The following is a 17,390-nucleotide window of genomic DNA, read 5'->3' on the forward strand; positions in this document are numbered from 1 at the left end:
AACGCCTGCCAGACACGTTTAGTCTGATCCAAACCATGAGGAAGCAATTAGCTAGGTGGTGGGATATTCTATAAGACATCTGGGACTAGATTCCTAAAAACAGTCAATAGTCATTTAAACAAAAGACGTGCAACAAATACAATGTGTGATCTTTACTGGATCCTGAATCAGAACACCTTCTAAACCATAAAGGCTTAATTGGAATAATTGGAGTATTTAGATATGACACATATATGGAATATTATATTTAGAGTAAGTTTCTTTATATCAGAGACATCATGTAGTATTTGTTCTTCAATGCCTGGGTTGCTTCACTCAACATAAGGTTCTCAAGATTAATCCATGTTATCACAAGTGTTTGTAGTGTATTTGTTCTTATAGCTGAGTAGTATTCCATTGTATATATATATCACATTTTATTTATCCATTCATCTGTTGATGGGTACTTGGGTTGATTCCAACTTTTGACAATAGTGAATAATGCTGCTATGAACATTGGTGTGCATTATCAGTTAATGTCCTTGTTTTCAGTTCTACTGGGTAGATACCCAGAAGTGGAACTGCTGGGTCATATGGCAAATCTATAGCTAGTTTTTTGAGAGACTGGCAAACTGTCCTCCAGCATGCCTGGATCCTTCTGGAGTCCCACCAGCAGTGGATGCGTGTTACCATTCCTCCACATCCTCTCCAGCACTTGTAGTCTTCTGTTTCCTTGACAGTCTCATGGGAGTAAGATGGTATCTCATTGTAGTTTTGTTTGCATTTCCCTAACAGCTAGTGATTTGGAGTATTTTTTTGTGTGCTTTTTAGCCATTTGTATTTCTTCTTTGGAAAGGTGTCTGTTTAAGTATTTTGCTCATTTTTAAAATGGGTTTTTTCTCTGGTTATTTTCAAGATACAGGAGTTCTTTATATGTGCAGGATATTAGTCTCCTATCAGATATATGGTTACTAAATATTTTCTCCCATTGGGTAGGCTCTCTTTTCACTTTCTTGACAAACTCCTTTGAGGTGCAGAAGGCTTTAATTTTGAGGAAGTCCCATTTATCTATTTGTTCTTTTGCTGCTCATGCTTTGGGTGTGAAGTTCATGAAACCGTTTCCTATTACAAGGTCCTGTAGATGTTTCCCTACATTGCTTTCTATGGTCTTTATGGTCTTGCCTCTTATATTTAGGTCTTTTATCCCTCTTGAGATGATTTTTGTATAATGTGTGAGTTGGTAATCCTCTTTCATTCTTTTACCTTGGCTATCCAGTTCTCCAGGCACCATTTGTTGAAGAGGCCATTCTCTCCCAGATGAATGGGTCTGGTGGCCTTGTCGAATACTATATGACTGTATATATGAGGATCTACATCAGAACTTTCAATTCAGTTCCATTAGTCAGTGTGGGTATCCTTGTGCCAATACCATGCCATTTTCCCTACAGTAGCTTTGTAGTATGTTTTGAAGTCAGGTAGTGTGATTCCTCCAATTTCACTTTTCTTTTTCAGTATGTCCTTGGCTATTCGGGGCCTCTTTCCTTTCCAAATAAAATTAATAGTTTTTCTAGTTCACTACATTGTAAACCATTATCCATGTGATACAGCAGTGCTCCAAAATGTATTCACCAAATTCAATGAATGCCCCATGAGGATGAAAGAGGTTGTTGATTTGGGAGGAGTGGGGTGAGGGGGTGGGGGTTATGTGGGGACCTCATATTTTTTTAATGTAACATTAAAAAAAAAATAGAGAGGAAAAAAAAATTAAGTAAGTTTCTTGGATGTGATAATGGTATTCTATCCATGTAAGAGTGTGTTTATTATAGGAAGAATATGCTCAAGTGTTTAGAAACTATCATTTGCTTGTAAGAAATTTCAAATGACTTAGCCCCTGAAAGTGGGGAGGGGTTGAAGAAGGAAAGAATGGGGCAAAATGCTAACCACTGATAATTTAGGTGAGGGAAATGATATTCATTAAGTGACTGAGTTTAAATTGTTTTTTTTTTTTGTTGTTGTTTTAACTCATGGGGTTTTGTCAAAAGGCCAAAGAATTTAGCGGAAATGCCTCACTGGCCAAAGGTGTAATAATTTGTGCATGAAAATGAATACTGTAGTTGATTCCAATAATTCAAGCATTGATTTTTAAAAGTTCATGAGTCCATAATACAACTTGGAAAATAGAAAGCCAAGAAATACATACTGCCTCTTGAATTGATGAATAAACCTATTTTTTACTTTCCTTTTAAAATTGGTAACTAATGGGGAAAAACGCAGTTTTTAACTCACTACCAAAGTAACAACACAGATTCCTTTCTGGTCAGAAAGGCAGAAACGACAGTATAATCACAATTACTGCTCTAATACAGTAGTCTTTTTTACCATCATAAATGGCTGTTTACACCCCATGATACAAATTGATATGTATATCACTTAACGACATATTTTAGCCAAAAACATTTCAATTGCTCCATTAAGTCTGTAGATCTAGCTACTAGTTTACCGAAAATTGGAGTACAGGAACAAGTTAAACACAGTGCAAGGAAGCAACTGGATTAAATCTAGAAAGCAAAACATTCTACACAACAGACAGTAGGCTTGGCAACTTCAACAAGTTAGTGTCCTGAACAAAGAGCAATAAAATAAAGATTGAAAAAAGTTAATGGTCTTTGTTAGATTAAGAGAGATTCAAATGACATAACCAGATGCAATGTCAGGTTCTTAACTGAATTCTGGTTTGGACAAAAAAACTTTAGTTAATATGCTTCCTATACTTCCTGAAATAAAAGGTTATTCTTAATTAAAGGAAAGACGCTTGAAATAGGGGAAAAAAACACTGATATAGTCTAATTCTTGAGTTTAAATGAGAAAACTAATGAAAATGCTTTGCTAAAAGCAACAATACTAAGAACTCAGGTCTCCCATCTATGCCTGATATTTTCCTACCCATACCCTACCAAATACACTTATTTGGTGAGGATGGATGAAATACTATTCAAATGGAGAAATAAGGAACATGATTAGAGAGAGGTAGGGGAGGAAGCATGGGGTTGGAGCTAGGGAATGATTTTACCTGGACAGGTCCAGGCTGTGAGGCACTCTGGCCAAGTCATTAACCAGTCCCTTCTTCAGGAAGAGTCGAATGATGTTGTTCATGCCATTGTGTTGGGTCTTGGCTGTGGCACTGCTGTAGAAGCTGGAGGTGGATGGGCAGGACTCCATGATAGTACTGATGATACACATCACTGCTTGAAGCCTGGGAGAGATGTTTGACACCACTATCATATGAATATAGTCCACTCACAGGCCAAATCTTCACTAACTGACCTCAGACAACCTTCCTGTCCCTTTGCATTTCCTTCTGTAAGTAACATCTAAACAGGTGAGAACTCACTCTCTGGGTGGTAGCATTCTTCATATTCTTTAAACACACACACATATATTTTTTAATAAGAGAGTGAATAACTTCTTGCTTGAAAGGACCCTAAAAATACAGTGGAAATGCCCATTGGTTTTCTCTAAATTGTTTATCTGCCTCCTCCAAATGTAATCGGTGCTCTGGATACTTTGAAGGACTAGAACTATATGAGAAGACCAGAGAGTGTGCAATGATAATATAACTCTTGTTCAAGTACAAAGAACTCCACTGGCCAAGAAAGGAGTCAGGGGATGCTATTAGTTACTGCACTAGGTCAGTCATGGATTTTACCTGGCATGTTTCTCTGTACTCTCAGCCATAGCCAGTGCCCGTCCCAGGGCTGCCTTTACTTCATTCACTAGTGCCACCTGGGCATCTGTGCCACTTCCTGCAGCGGCCAGGCTTGCAAGGAATAGGCGGGCCAGGGCAGGTGTGTCCTTGTCTTCTGCATTCTGGGTATGTGGGAGGAGGTGGTCCAGAACAAAAGCCAGGACACTGCAGTCCTGAAAAGTTATTAATCATGACATTTATTCACAAACAGAATTAGGCCATATCATTTGCACAGCAACATATCCTCATACATAACTGATCCTTAAAGTTACCCAGTGAGTGATTATCAGGTCTACTTCATAGATGAGAAAACCTAGACTTAAGGGTACAAGCTAAATAAGTAGCAATTCGGTATTTTATGCTTCCAATCCCACTATGCGGTTTAAACAACTTAGATGCCACTTCGTATTTCAAGTGTTATTTTTCAGAATTCAATTAAATGGCAATATTTACTGACATCTACAATGTGTCCAGGACCCTGTGCTACAAAAGTGGCCAGAGTAATGAGAGACAGCATAGCCAGAGATATGCGTATGAAAAATATTTAATGCAATTTAGTATTATTTACTTAAAACAGCAAAAAAGGCCCAACAACAGGAGAGGGCAAACAAGTCAGACTTTTTTTATAACTATGTAGAGGTGATGGCTGCAGAACACTGTGAATGTACTAAATGCCACTGAATTATATACCTTAAAATGGTTAGTTTTATATTATGTGACATTTACCTCAATACAAAAATGCATCAAAGAATTCTAAAATCTGGGAAATTAGATACGATGACCTTCTTAAGACAGAACTATGAGAAATACAAATTAATTTCCAAGTAATGAATAAAATAGAGTTAAAACTGCTTTCTGAATAAAAGTGTAAATAATATTGCATGATATTATCAGTAAAAACTGGAAAAAAGCTATGCAACTTGGGAAAGCAGTGAGACTGAGTAGAAAGACTCTGACTTTGGAATTAGAGACCTGGGTTCTAATTTTAGCTGATATTTTGCAGTGTGACCTTGAGCAAGCTACTTGCCCAAGTACTTAGCTCTGAGTGTTTTCTCTTCTCTGTTAAGAGAGCAATACTGGGAAGTGGACTTGGTCCAGTGGTTAGGGTGTCTGCCTACCACATGGGAGGTCCGTGGTTCAAACCCTGGGCCTCCTTGACCAGTGTGAAGCTGGTCCATGAGCAGTGCTGATGCACACAACAAATGCCCTGCCACACAGGGGTGTCCCCGTGTAGGGGAGCCCCACCCGCAAGGAGTGCACTCTGTAAGGAGAGCCGCCCAGCACGAAAGAAAGTGCAGCCTGCCCAGGAATGGCACCGCACACATGGAGAGCTGACACAACAAGATGACGCAACATAAAGAAACAGATTCCCATGCCCCTAACAACAACAAAAGCGGACAAAGAAGAACACACAGCAAATAGACGAAGAGAACAGACAACTGGGGCGGGGGGTGGGAAGGGGAGAGAAATAAATAAAAAATAAATAAATCTTAAAAAAAAAAAAGAGCAATACCAATAGTCTTGGCAGGATTGAGGTAATTAGTAGTATTTGAAAAGCACCTATCAGTACCCAGTACAAGTAGTCATTTGACACACATTAAGCAGATACTTAATTGATTTGCAATTAAATATCTTATTGCACAAATAATGCTATTATAAATATAACTGACATAAATGAGTAAAAACTTTGAAATAAAAGACTAATATATATTCAATACATATATATCCCACAAAGGACTTGTATCCACAATATACAAAGAACTCAACAGAAGACTTGAACATATACTTCAAAAGAGTATGCAAATGGTCAATAAAGACGTGAAAAGATGCCCAACAGAAACGCAAAATTTTAATGATAATGCATTATTACTACAAACCCACTAGAATACCTAAAATGAAAAAAGGAAGAATGATAAACATTGGCAAGGAGGTGAACCAACCAGAACTCTAAAAAGCTGCCAGTGACAGTATAAATTGATATAATACAACTAGCACCATCTACTAAAGTTGAACTTATGCATACCCTAGAGCCCAGCCATTCCACTCATAGATATGTGTCCAACAAAATGCTTATATATGTTCACCAAGACATGTATAAGAATGTTTGTAGCAGCCCTATTCCTAATAGCTCCAGATGGAACACTACCCAATTGTCCATGAAGAATAACATGGATACAAAAATTACAGTATAAAAATTTTTTAAAAAATTATGGTGGGAAGCGATTTGGCTCAACTGACAGAGCACCCGCCTACCACATGGGATGTCTGGGGTTCAAATCCAGGGCCTACTGTGAGGAGTGCCGTCCCACGCAGGGGTGTCCCCCACGTAGGGGTACCCTATGTGCAAGGAGAGTTGCCCCGTGCAAAAAAAGTGCAGCCTGCCCAGGAGTGGTGCCACACACATGGAAAGCTGATGCAGCAAGATGATGCAACAAAAAGAGACACAGATTCCTGGTGCCACTGACAAGAATCCAAGTGGACACAGAACACACAGCGAATGGACAGAGACAACTGGGGGGGGGGCAGTGAAAGGGAGAGAAATAAGTAAAAATCAATCTTAAAAAAAATTTATGGTACATTCAGACAATGAAAATCTATACAGCAATGAGAATAAACTACAGGGAAACGCATAAATGAATATTGCAATCATAATGTTAAACAAAAGAAGCAAGATAATATTAAGTGCAAAACCAACCAATGGCAATAGAACTTGATAACATTTACCCTAAGGGAGGGGAGAAGGTGGGGAGAAGCTTCTGGAGAGGTGGTAATATTTTATTTAATTTGGATAGTGGTTACCCAGAAAAAATTAACCGATTTATGTAGTTTTTAAAAGCAGCTTTAAAAAACTGGCAGCTGCTTACACAGACTCTGTCTGCAATCCAAGTGGTGCTTTTCTACACTCAGACCCTTTTCCACTCTATATATGACCATAAAACAAGATCTTTATGGAAAAAAAAACCTCCCCAGACATGCCTTTTACATATACAGGAACATGATACAGTTTTCCCAAGTGTTTTCTCATGTGGAAAATCTAACTTGAAGGTAATTCTGTAGCAGCACATATATAAAATATGACTTAATTCTTTCCCACCATTCTACAGATGGACATTTAGGCTTTTCCTGTACTTTTTATTACTGATACTGCTACCCCATCTGTCTTTGCACATGTGCATGTATGTCTGGAATATAAATACCTATATTCCTGTACATACATAGTTTATTCAACTGTACCCTAGGATACCTTTAGATGTCCCACAGATACCTCTCAAATTCCACATTTTCTCCTCAAATCCTTTTTCTCTTTTATTCTCCTGTATGATGTCCACCCACAAAAGAAATGAAGGAAAAAACAAATATTCTTGAAGAAATCCTTGATTCCCCCCCCCACATCCTATTCACCCCACCAAATCCAATTATTATTCATCCATTCTACCGTCAAAACATTTCTTTAACTCATCCACTTTTCCCCCAACTGTACAAAGATCATGTATTACCCTAGGTAACTATATCAGATTCTTAACTAGTGTGTCTTCACTCTTGTCTTTAGCAATTTCAACACTGCAGATAAGTAATTTTTCTAGAAAACAAATCTCATCAATTAACTCCATGCATAGCAAGTCAATGGCTCCACACAATGGGGAAAAGGTCTAACTCTTTAATGATAAGAGAGGTTCCCGATTCCCCGAACAATGGATAGCATTTAGCATGCATCGGTTCCTAGCAAAGTATCCAATACAACAAGGCACCCAAATGATGAAAACACAAAATATTAAGCAGAAGCTGGAAATATTACCTCTTTGATCAGCTCTGACTGGCCGACTGTGTAGCTGTAGTTGGCAATCAGGGTAGCAATACCAACATAGGACCTCACCAATTCTGCTAGAAGACGAAGGATAGTGGAGGTGGGCATTAAAGGTTTGCTGCCCTTGCCCTTCTGCTTGCCTTCCTCAGAAGCCCGGTCTCCTTCTTTATCTTTCTTTCCATCTCGAGACTCCTCTGGAGTTGAAGCTGTTGAGAAAGAGCCAAAACACTGGTTCAATTCCACACGAGAATAGTGGAGACATCAAGCCTAATAATATGGAGAGACTACTAAGCCACTCATACAAACATCTCTGTACATTGCAGTGAAGGACAGCTAGGATGACCCAGGTTAGACATGGTCAGTGGAAGACTTTGCCTAACTATTTACACATCTCCTACCATTCTCCTCCTTTTGTACATCATTTTATGCTCCACAAACACTGTGCTACTTAGTAGTTCCCCAAACACAGCTTGAGTCCTCTTTTATTTCTTCCCTCCCATGTCTGCCCCGTACACTCTAATCCAGTTTAGCTCAAAAGCTGACCTCCTCTATAAATGCTTTCCTGTGTTATCTAGGTACACTGAGATACTATTATGTGCCCACTATACCAAAACCAAATATGCCTCCATTCTGTCAGTTATCTTGTATTTTAACTGTTGCAAGACTCCCTTCCTTACTAGACAAAGTTCTTTAAGTGCTGGTATTGAATCTGATTCATTTTGGTATTTAATATATAGTCTGTCACATAGTGGGCACTTCAATGGCATTGCCATCACCCATATTACACACTACATACGGATAGAAAATCCTCTAAAATATGAGTTAACAATATTTTAATGATTATCAACCTTTTGATTTATCACCAAGGATTAGTGTGATATTAAGCAAAATGTCTCAAAGATCTTTCTATCCAAGGAGAAGCAGCTCTTAAAAGGTCTTATTAGAATTGCTTTCACATTACATTTCTCTAGTTCACAGTGAGTAGCCAATGAGCTGTGATGATACTAATACAAGGCAGGGACCCCATTATGCAAAGCACAAAGCAAGATTAGTATCACTGGCACCAAAGCTCTATAAGCCACCTAAAAAGAGGCATGAGGTGGTTTAAAAGAATAGCACTAAAGGATATTACCACAGCAACCATTACTAAGTTAAGCTATAGTTTCATTAACTTCAACATATATAGGGATTCTTTATATATAGAACACGGGGCTCAACCTTGAGAAAGTTCACTTAGACAAGTGAATGTGACAATTATGTCTGTATTCCCCTATATCTCCTGCCCAGGACACCCGTTTCTTCAAGTTGTCTTCTCAAGAAATAACATGAGAGGGAAAAAGTAAACCATTACCTTCTGCTTGGGAGGTCCCAGATGTAGAAGTCTCAGTGGAGGCACCATCGGCAGCAAAGACCTGACTCTAAAGAAAAAGAAAATTCCTGAACCATTATTAATTTCAAAGATGACTGCTCCTAAATGGCAGAACTCCTTCCAAGGTTACTGGCTGGGAATGCCAGATTCACCTTGGCCGATCTTTTAACTATGTTCCTTCCCCTACTACTATAATCTATGGGGAGCCATCATTATTAACACAGTGACTAGGAGACTGGGGGAAGGGATAGCAGAAGAAGAGCACAAAAATGAATTAAGGGCACATCTCCAACCCTCAGAGAGAAAGAAACAAACCAACAAATAATTTGCAACAAATAATTTACAGATATGTCAAAATTGGTACTTTTGAAATTTCCCTGGTATAACCCTGAATACTGAGTAAACACAAGTATAAGAAAGGGAGAATGCTGTTGGAACTGACTTACATTAATGGAAAAACCTGATTGGGTATCAAAGTCACTGCCCTGACGAGTAAGTGATCGGTACTGCTGGTACACATCATCACCCATGTCTTGAAGGAGCTGGCCAACCTCCTGGGACATACCCCCGGGTTTAGGGTCAGATTTGTCAGCTAGAAAAACAATAGAAACAAAACAAAACTCTATAGTTGTGCAATGTTTATGCCTATCTGGTAGCATGGTCAATTTCCCTCCAAGTTGCTAGAACTATTTATATGTGACATTGCCAGGCTTTCACTTAAGAATGAGAAACAACAGCACATAACCAGTTTCATTTTATCACTAGCTTTGTGATCACAGGCAATTTATTTCCCTCATTTTCCTCAGCTGCCACGATAAAGCTTAAATGAACACACCTGCTATTATGCCAGGTACAGACTGAGCACAATAAATGGTTGCTACAGCTATATAATTAAGTTACTTCTGGAGTGAAGGGGAACTAGATGGGATAAGGGTTCTGTAGTAGTGGGAGAAGCAAGGAGTTCTATATGAATCAGAGTGCTATATATGCGAAAAGCACCAAAGACTCAGATTTTCTTTACTTATTAAGGCAACATTCATCAACTTTTGGCAATTCTGTGCATCTATGGAATCCAGAAGGATTTGACTGGAATGGAACCTTGTGTTCAAGAAATTCAATCATCACTTTCCCAGTACTTAAAAACAGCACCAGTTTAGGACTAAAGGTGGAATGGGATAGTGGCCTCAAAAAGGCCTGAACATTGGCTGGAACACTCTGACACTATTCTCAGCTCTTTGGACAATAAAGATGCTTTGTTTCTGAGGGTGAAAACATTGGAAACTTCCTGGTATTTTATTTTCAACTAGCTTACATGATGCCATTTTAATCTTTGTAACCTCTTTAATCTTTTGTTCACATTCTTCTCTCTGTATGGCATGTACTATCATACAACAAAACTCTGGCCACCTCCTCATCCTCATATTTCAACACTCATTTCACACACTGCTTATTCTAAAAAGCTTTTCTACCCCTCCATCCCCCACCATGTTAAATGCCCCGTCCTAGGACACATGACTATCCCGGTATCTGTCATACTCTAAAACCTCTTAGCTTCTTCAGAAAAGTGCATTGTGTTTCTTATTCATCTCGATTCCCAGAGCCTGGACACACAGTGAGTGCTCACTAAACATGGGCTGTTTGAAATGACCAAGGCCAAGTAATATATCCTCCAGCATCCAGCATCCCAAGGTGGGTTAGCCACATACCTTCCTCTGGAGCGTGGTATGCAGCCAGAGCATTCAGCATATCATAGATCACCTCCTTGATAGTATCAGGAATGACAGGCAGAGGTGAAGGCTTCAAAGGTGTTGTTTTCACCAGCTGTACAGCATTAGGGCCTTTAATTCTAAGATTCTCAAATTCATCATCTGAAGCTAAAACAAAGTAAGGGGGAGAAAAATTACTCAAAAGTGAACCAGTACCTAAACTTAGTTACTGACAAAGACTTGGAAGGGGGGTTGTAAAATAAACAAGTTTGAGATAAGGGGACATTACCAACCATTGTTCAAGCAGCCTACTAGAAACTCCAGCTTTTATCTTCTCTAAATCCCACAGAATTTAATACAGCAATATCAAATAGTAGAAAAAGTATAAACTTTAGAGTTACAAAGACTTAATTTTGAAATCTACTTCTGTTAACTGGGATCATGGCCAAATTACCCCAACAAACCTCAAGTCTTCTCATTCTTGAAATTTTGTTATTTTAGGATTAAATAAGAGCATACCTTAAAAAAAAAAAATGCCCAGCACAGAACCAGGCATATAGCTGAGACTCCCAAAATAGTCCCCTCTCCAACTTTTTATTATTAAAAAAAATTTCACAAGCCTATATGTCCACACACATCTCTTAAAATCAAGGACATACTTCTATATCCGTAATACTATTACAATAACCAAAAAATTTAAAACTGGTAATTTTATCAACTAATATGTAGCTCATATCAAAATTTCTCGAACACCCTAAAAGTTTCCTTCATAGCCCTTAGTCTCCAGATCAAGAATCCAATCAAGGTTGTCAGTGCTTATGTCTCTCTACTGACCTTTTACTTATAAGAGACTTCTGCCTTTTTCCCTTTCATGTCATTAATACTTTTGAAAAGTCCAGGTCAGTTGTTTTGTAGAATGTCCCACAATTTGTATTTATCTAATTGTTTCCTTATAATTAGAATATTTACACAATGTACTCCCCCAATGTATCACATTAGGAGTCACATGCCCATTTGCCCCTGAATTATCACTCTAAATTATTTGTAAACCATTAATTGTATGCATGCCCCGTAGCCCCACCAAGATGAGCTCTTTAATGGCAGGGACTAGACTGAATGATTCCTTGGTATCTTGGGTAGGGATCACCACAGGGCAAGGCCCAAGAAGCTACTGAAGTACCTACTGAACTGACCCAAATGATCAACCCGCCAATGCACAAAAGCTTGCCTAAGAAGGCTTCGCAAGTTATCGATCTCCTTACAGAAATCTCTGGAGTTATACCAGGCCACAGACTGCCATGTCTCAAAGGCCAGAAACAAGTGAGACTCACCAGTTCCTGAACCCCGAGGGGCTGGAAGGGCAATGCGGATACAGCAATTGGCCACTTCTGTGAAAATGTCTGGATTGCGGCATGCAGCTGGCCCAAGGACACGAAGGATGTAGTTGATCTCCCGAGAGCCAAGGCTGCCAGATACAACACCAGAGGTGGTGCTACCAGCTCCACTTGTAGCTGCTGAGCGAACAACCTAGTAAAGAGAGGAAGAAACACTGCTAATTAAAGACTTCTTTCTAAAAATATAACCGTAGTCAAGGAAGTCAACAAGGATAACAAGAAAGTGGATGACAACTTTGGATTTTGGGGAGAGAAAAATGCTTAAATCCCATCCCTTCCTAAGCCAGAAAATGTGGCTTATAATAAAATATGAATTAGAGTGGACTTACTGGTAATTCTACTAAAGAACTATTGATATTTGCAGGGACAGATGCTGGACATTACATATCCTGCCACAACCCACTGAATGGACTGGGGGAGAGTGTAAACTGCAATGTGAACTATAATCCATGTGGGGTAGCAGTGCTCCAAAATGTATTCACCAAATGCAATGAATGTGCCACAATGATGAAAGGGGTTGTGGATGTGGGAGGAGTGAGGGTGGGGTGGGGTTGGGGTATATGGGAATCTCGTATATTTCTTAATGTAACATTGTGATCTATGTATCTTTAAAAAGAAAAGACAATCTAAAAAATAAATTTTTTAAAAAGTTACAGTATTCATTCACAAGTATCAGTTATCAGTGTCATCTTTATAGAAATTGGGAAATGTGTATAGACCATTTATCATTCATCCAGATTACAGGTCCCACATTTAAATGCCAGCTCCTATACTTTCCAAATCCTGTCCCATTTTTAAACCAGAATATAGCCACAGAAGATATCGCTGCATTATTTACATGACATAAGATATTACATATTATTTACAGACTGCATTGATACCATATGGCTTAATTACTATGCTCCCACTCTTCTGGTAAAATTACTTGTCAATCATGGAAAATACGGGAAAGTATAAAGAAAACACCACTGTATTTTCCATCATCTATTCCCTTGTGGATTGTATGTTCATAAAGATAAACATCTTGGTGAATCTTAATGCTTTTCTTACAAATTATTCATGCTCTTTAGTCAAGGATGTTCATTCCAACATTTTCCTTGTTTTATTTTTTAAATGCAGAACAGTGTAATTTTCCTATTGAGATTTATTTATCCAGTCCCCTACTGTTGGATATTAGATGTCTAGTTTCTTGATATTATAAGCAACTCCATAGTGAACGTCCGTGTACATGTGGTCTTGGTATGCTTGACTTCAATAATCAGATAAATTCTTAGTCATGGAATTTCTAGGTCAAAGGATATCTTAAACTGACAGTACCAAAATGCCCTCCATGTGTCGGCACCAATTTCCATTCCTACCAAAAGTAAGAGTGTATCTGTGGTTATCCACACCAGTACCTGTAACGGACATTATCAAGTATTTACATTTTGCCAACTTGATATGTTAAAACTGCCACTGATATTCCTTTTCTCCTCATACCCCCAAACACAATTTACTTTATTTAACCTTAGAAAGTCTTTCCGTCATCTACTGAAGACCTACAATGTCTTTTAGTATATCATGGTATTACTATATACTTTTGGTTTCTTCACAGTTGGGCTGTCACCTGACCTTGCACCACTGTACATGCTAAGCTTGCTTTTAAGAGTTCTCCCTTTGACTTTGCACATGTGAGATGAAATCAAATGGGCTGAATGAAGAACTGTCTGAAGAATCTGAGATGCATACTCATACATACATGGAAGTATAAATTGATACTACCTTTATGGAAAATAAGTTAAAAACTGTGCATATCTTTTTCATCCAATTTTTAGCAATCTCTAAGAAAAACAACTGTAGACATAAAGCTTTGCATAAAAATGCATATTGCAATGCTACTTATAAATGTGGGAAACAATTTACCAAGAGAGGAAAATGGAAATGAAGTCTGGTAACATTCATATCTTAACTGTAGACAAAATATTTGTAGGAGGAGAGAATTTTGGAAAGGTAATTAGGTGGAACAGCTTTACTAGTAAGACATTTGTTTTTCCCTGCCCCCACTGTTATGTGAAAGCTAATGATGTTTGAAAAGTTATTTTTTGTAATTACTTGGTCATTTCTTCAACTATTTATAAACATCCTACAATAAGCATGTAAGTCTCAGTTTTGTGACTGTTCGTAAAGTCCTTACCACAGTACGTGGCATTATCATTCCAAAAACTGTATTACTCTTACAACTCCAAAATACAGTATTTTGAAAATTGGCTCTTGGGTAAATGTGTAAGAATTACTCCTACAAGGGAATGATCATTAAGGCATGGATTTGGGAGCAGGAATCCCAGTTGCTCACTAACAGTTTTTGGCTTAGTTCAAGAAACCAAGATTGCCAGAGAAGATTTCCCAACAGAGGTATTACTATAGTAAATTTCAAGGTAGAAGAAATGTGTTTTCTAGTCTGTTTTTGAGTATCATTCAATAGGATAATCTACCATACCATAACTAAGCAAGCATCTGAAATACATAATTGGAAAATTATGGCGCTATATACCCCAAGTCTCAAGAACCAGAAGCCTATCTGTTCTGAGAAACCAGCTTCTGTCACATAAAAACTTACCTTTTCCATGGTATGACGGAGGGTGCAGGGGTCCTCAATGATGTGTCTTAAGAGAAGGGTGACCAGGGGAGTAAATCCATTGAAGCCTGAGCTTTGGGTCAAATTCAAGATCATGCGGGTACTCTTCAGCTCTGCAAACATCATGGCATATTTGTGGTCCCTGGTGAGCCGCAAGCAGAGGCGAAGGGTGGCATGCAAAGTGTCCGGGTCTACTGGAACTCCAAGCATGCTCACACAGGCCCGGATTAAAACAGTCACCATATCCTCTGTTAGGCCCTGGATTAGGATCTCCCCGACTTTGTTTTCTTCCAGGCTTGTCTCCTTTTCAGTGTTAGTACTATCTAGAACCAAGGGGGTATCTATAAATGGGAAAACAAAAATTTAGACATTGTCCCCTCCAAAGTAATTAGCCAAGTACTTGGGTCCTACCAAAAAAATAACGAATACTATTTCTAAGACCAGATGAAAAGACAAATGAAAGACAGCTTAAGTCAAGTAATGTGATGGGTAAGATATCACTCACAATGAAATCAGCAAAACCTTAAGTCATAAAGGCACCCTAGCCTTACATAAACTACTTGAAATATTCAAAGCCCATACCGCTGGCTTTATTTTCTTTACGTTTGATATCCATTTCTTTGCTTTCTTCCAGAGTCTTCTCTAGTTCCTGTCCATTGCTGTTTTTAGAGTTTTTATTTAGCCGTGGCACTCTGAGGAGAGTAAGCATCACAGGTCGTCGGTTCCCTGTCTCCTCATTAACCTAGAAATTCGGACAAAAATAATTTTCTACCAAGAAAGGAACTATGGGGGTAAGGGGATGGGGGGGAGGGGGTGGGAGAGTGGAGAGAAGACTCTCCCAAGCTAAATGTTGCCAACAGGAATCCTTGACTGAACTTAAAGTTTAAAATCATATATAGGTTGGGGGAGGGTAACTAATTGCCACAGACCCATAGTCTAACCAAAAATTTTAGGGAGACTCAAGTTCTCTGAAAACTATATTCAATTTACTAGTAGTGATAATCCTTATAACACGTTAGGACTTCTGGTTTAGAAAGAAGCAACTCAAAAGGCATACCAACCACATTCCCCTCCTCTCAAAAAAGTTTACAGCCCTGAGTGAGCACGTACCTGCACCATTGTAGTAAACTGGACAGTATATCTTCTTCGGCCTGCAGTGAATCTCACGCTTGTCTCTCCAGATTTCCAGGCAGAATCAATAGTGCTGTTGTTGCTTGCACTGTAACTACACCAACGTCCTGAGCGGTCATCAAACCAACGCCAGTTGTTGCTGTTGGACTGTAAGTACTAAATTTAAAAAGCACAAAATTACAAGATTGATTGTCAGAAGAAGAAAAAGTAACCTCATCAGTGTTCACTGCTAAAGTTAACCCAGGAAAAAGAAACATACAAGATATTTAATAGATTTTGAGAACCTTAGAAGTTTTCATATCCAGCAACTCTTACATCCCTTGGCCACTCCCTAGGCAAAAAACATTCTACTTCAGGGGTTCTTAACCATTTTGGTTCCATGGACCCCTTTGTTACTCAGGTGGAAGCCATGGACTCCTTACTGAGCGCACACTATACTGTGTAATACTTAGTAAATATATCACACCTGTGCCAACATTAGAATAATGTTCTTTTGAACTTCAATTCAAATTCATAGGCCTCTTGTTAAGATCCCGTTGTACTCCCTTTTCCTGCTTTCCATTTTTGTTTCCAACTGTCTTGTTCAAAAGGAGAATATTTATTTTAGATGTACCACAACGAAATTTCTCAGATTCTGAGAAGGTACCAAGATAACGTGGCATGTAATAACATTAATATAAGGAATGCTTACTTTTGGTGGGACTGCTACATACTCAGTCCCTCACATAACAGAAAAGCCAATCCTTTTCTAGAGACTAAACATTAATATTTTCTTAAGGGTAAGTTCTTAGGCCCTTTAGCAAGTCGTACCCTAAAAAAAATTCTAACTCATTTAGAAGAGAAATCTAGCCATCAAGATCCCTTAAGAGATTTATAACTTGGTCAGAGACCTTTGCATTCTTCAATATACTCTCATATCCTCTTCTGGTCTACCCTTCACTTTAGAAGCAAAGCAGTTCTTCAATCATATATACTCCATTACACACCTTAGTCATCTGCGCTCTCCTTTTCGAGGAGATGGCTGTCTTTTCATAGAAATCAATCAGGAGCAACACTGGGGTGATCCACCTAAAAAGGAGAAATTATTTGCTTTGGGCAAGCCAGAAACCTGCACAAACTGGGAAAACACATCTTGGTTTTACTGGGCACTTCACATTATTCAAACCACAAAAGTACCAGAGATTTACCACACACATGCACCAGAACAGTGCTTGATTCAGGACCTTAAACTCTAGGGGCCGAGTCCCAGGAGAACAGAGGTAAAACCAGGATAGATACAAGGTTACTCACTTTGGGGTTTGAACCTCCTTTTGCTCCTTGGCGGCCTGAAGGCAAGGTTGGACCACTTCTAAAAGTTTGATTAGGACATTGAGGATGCCACTCGATTCAACCACCCAAGCACAAGGCAGCTTCAACTCCTGATTAATTAATCAAAGAAAAACAAATACCAACCCACTCAGTATTAAGGATTAGCATAGTATAGGGGAACACAGGGGTGAAGTGTAATAGAACTAATTGAATTCAATTGTACCTCCACCTGCTTACCAGCTGTGTGATCTGAAATGAGTTACTTAAATTCTCTAGGCCTTGCTTTCCTCAGATCAATGGGAATAATAGAAAGGGCAAAAACACAACATAATGTTTTTA

At 38.7% G+C, this 17,390-nt stretch overlaps 1 protein-coding gene across 21 annotated transcripts in view; it reads right to left on the bottom strand.

The window, feature by feature from the left end:
• The window catches only part of HUWE1 (HECT, UBA and WWE domain containing E3 ubiquitin protein ligase 1), a 170,206-nt gene that overhangs the window by 30,144 nt on the left and 122,672 nt on the right, over positions 1 to 17,390 (bottom strand). For all 21 annotated transcript variants that reach the window (XM_058291917.2, XM_058291916.2, XM_058291915.2 and 18 more), the window contains 12 exons: positions 17,034 to 17,161; positions 16,730 to 16,811; positions 15,723 to 15,899; positions 15,195 to 15,354; positions 14,595 to 14,953; positions 11,936 to 12,131; positions 10,605 to 10,772; positions 9,345 to 9,490; positions 8,881 to 8,947; positions 7,521 to 7,735; positions 3,686 to 3,897; positions 3,050 to 3,232 (listed from right to left, as the gene is read on the bottom strand). In XM_058291917.2, coding sequence (XP_058147900.1) covers positions 3,050 to 3,232; positions 3,686 to 3,897; positions 7,521 to 7,735; positions 8,881 to 8,947; positions 9,345 to 9,490; positions 10,605 to 10,772; positions 11,936 to 12,131; positions 14,595 to 14,953; positions 15,195 to 15,354; positions 15,723 to 15,899; positions 16,730 to 16,811; positions 17,034 to 17,161 — 2,093 coding nt within the window. The remainder of the gene's footprint in view (positions 1 to 3,049; positions 3,233 to 3,685; positions 3,898 to 7,520; positions 7,736 to 8,880; positions 8,948 to 9,344; positions 9,491 to 10,604; positions 10,773 to 11,935; positions 12,132 to 14,594; positions 14,954 to 15,194; positions 15,355 to 15,722; positions 15,900 to 16,729; positions 16,812 to 17,033; positions 17,162 to 17,390) is intronic.

Source organism: Dasypus novemcinctus, chromosome X, assembly GCF_030445035.2.
Source record: "Dasypus novemcinctus isolate mDasNov1 chromosome X, mDasNov1.1.hap2, whole genome shotgun sequence".
Taxonomy (NCBI): Eukaryota; Metazoa; Chordata; class Mammalia; order Cingulata; family Dasypodidae; genus Dasypus; species Dasypus novemcinctus.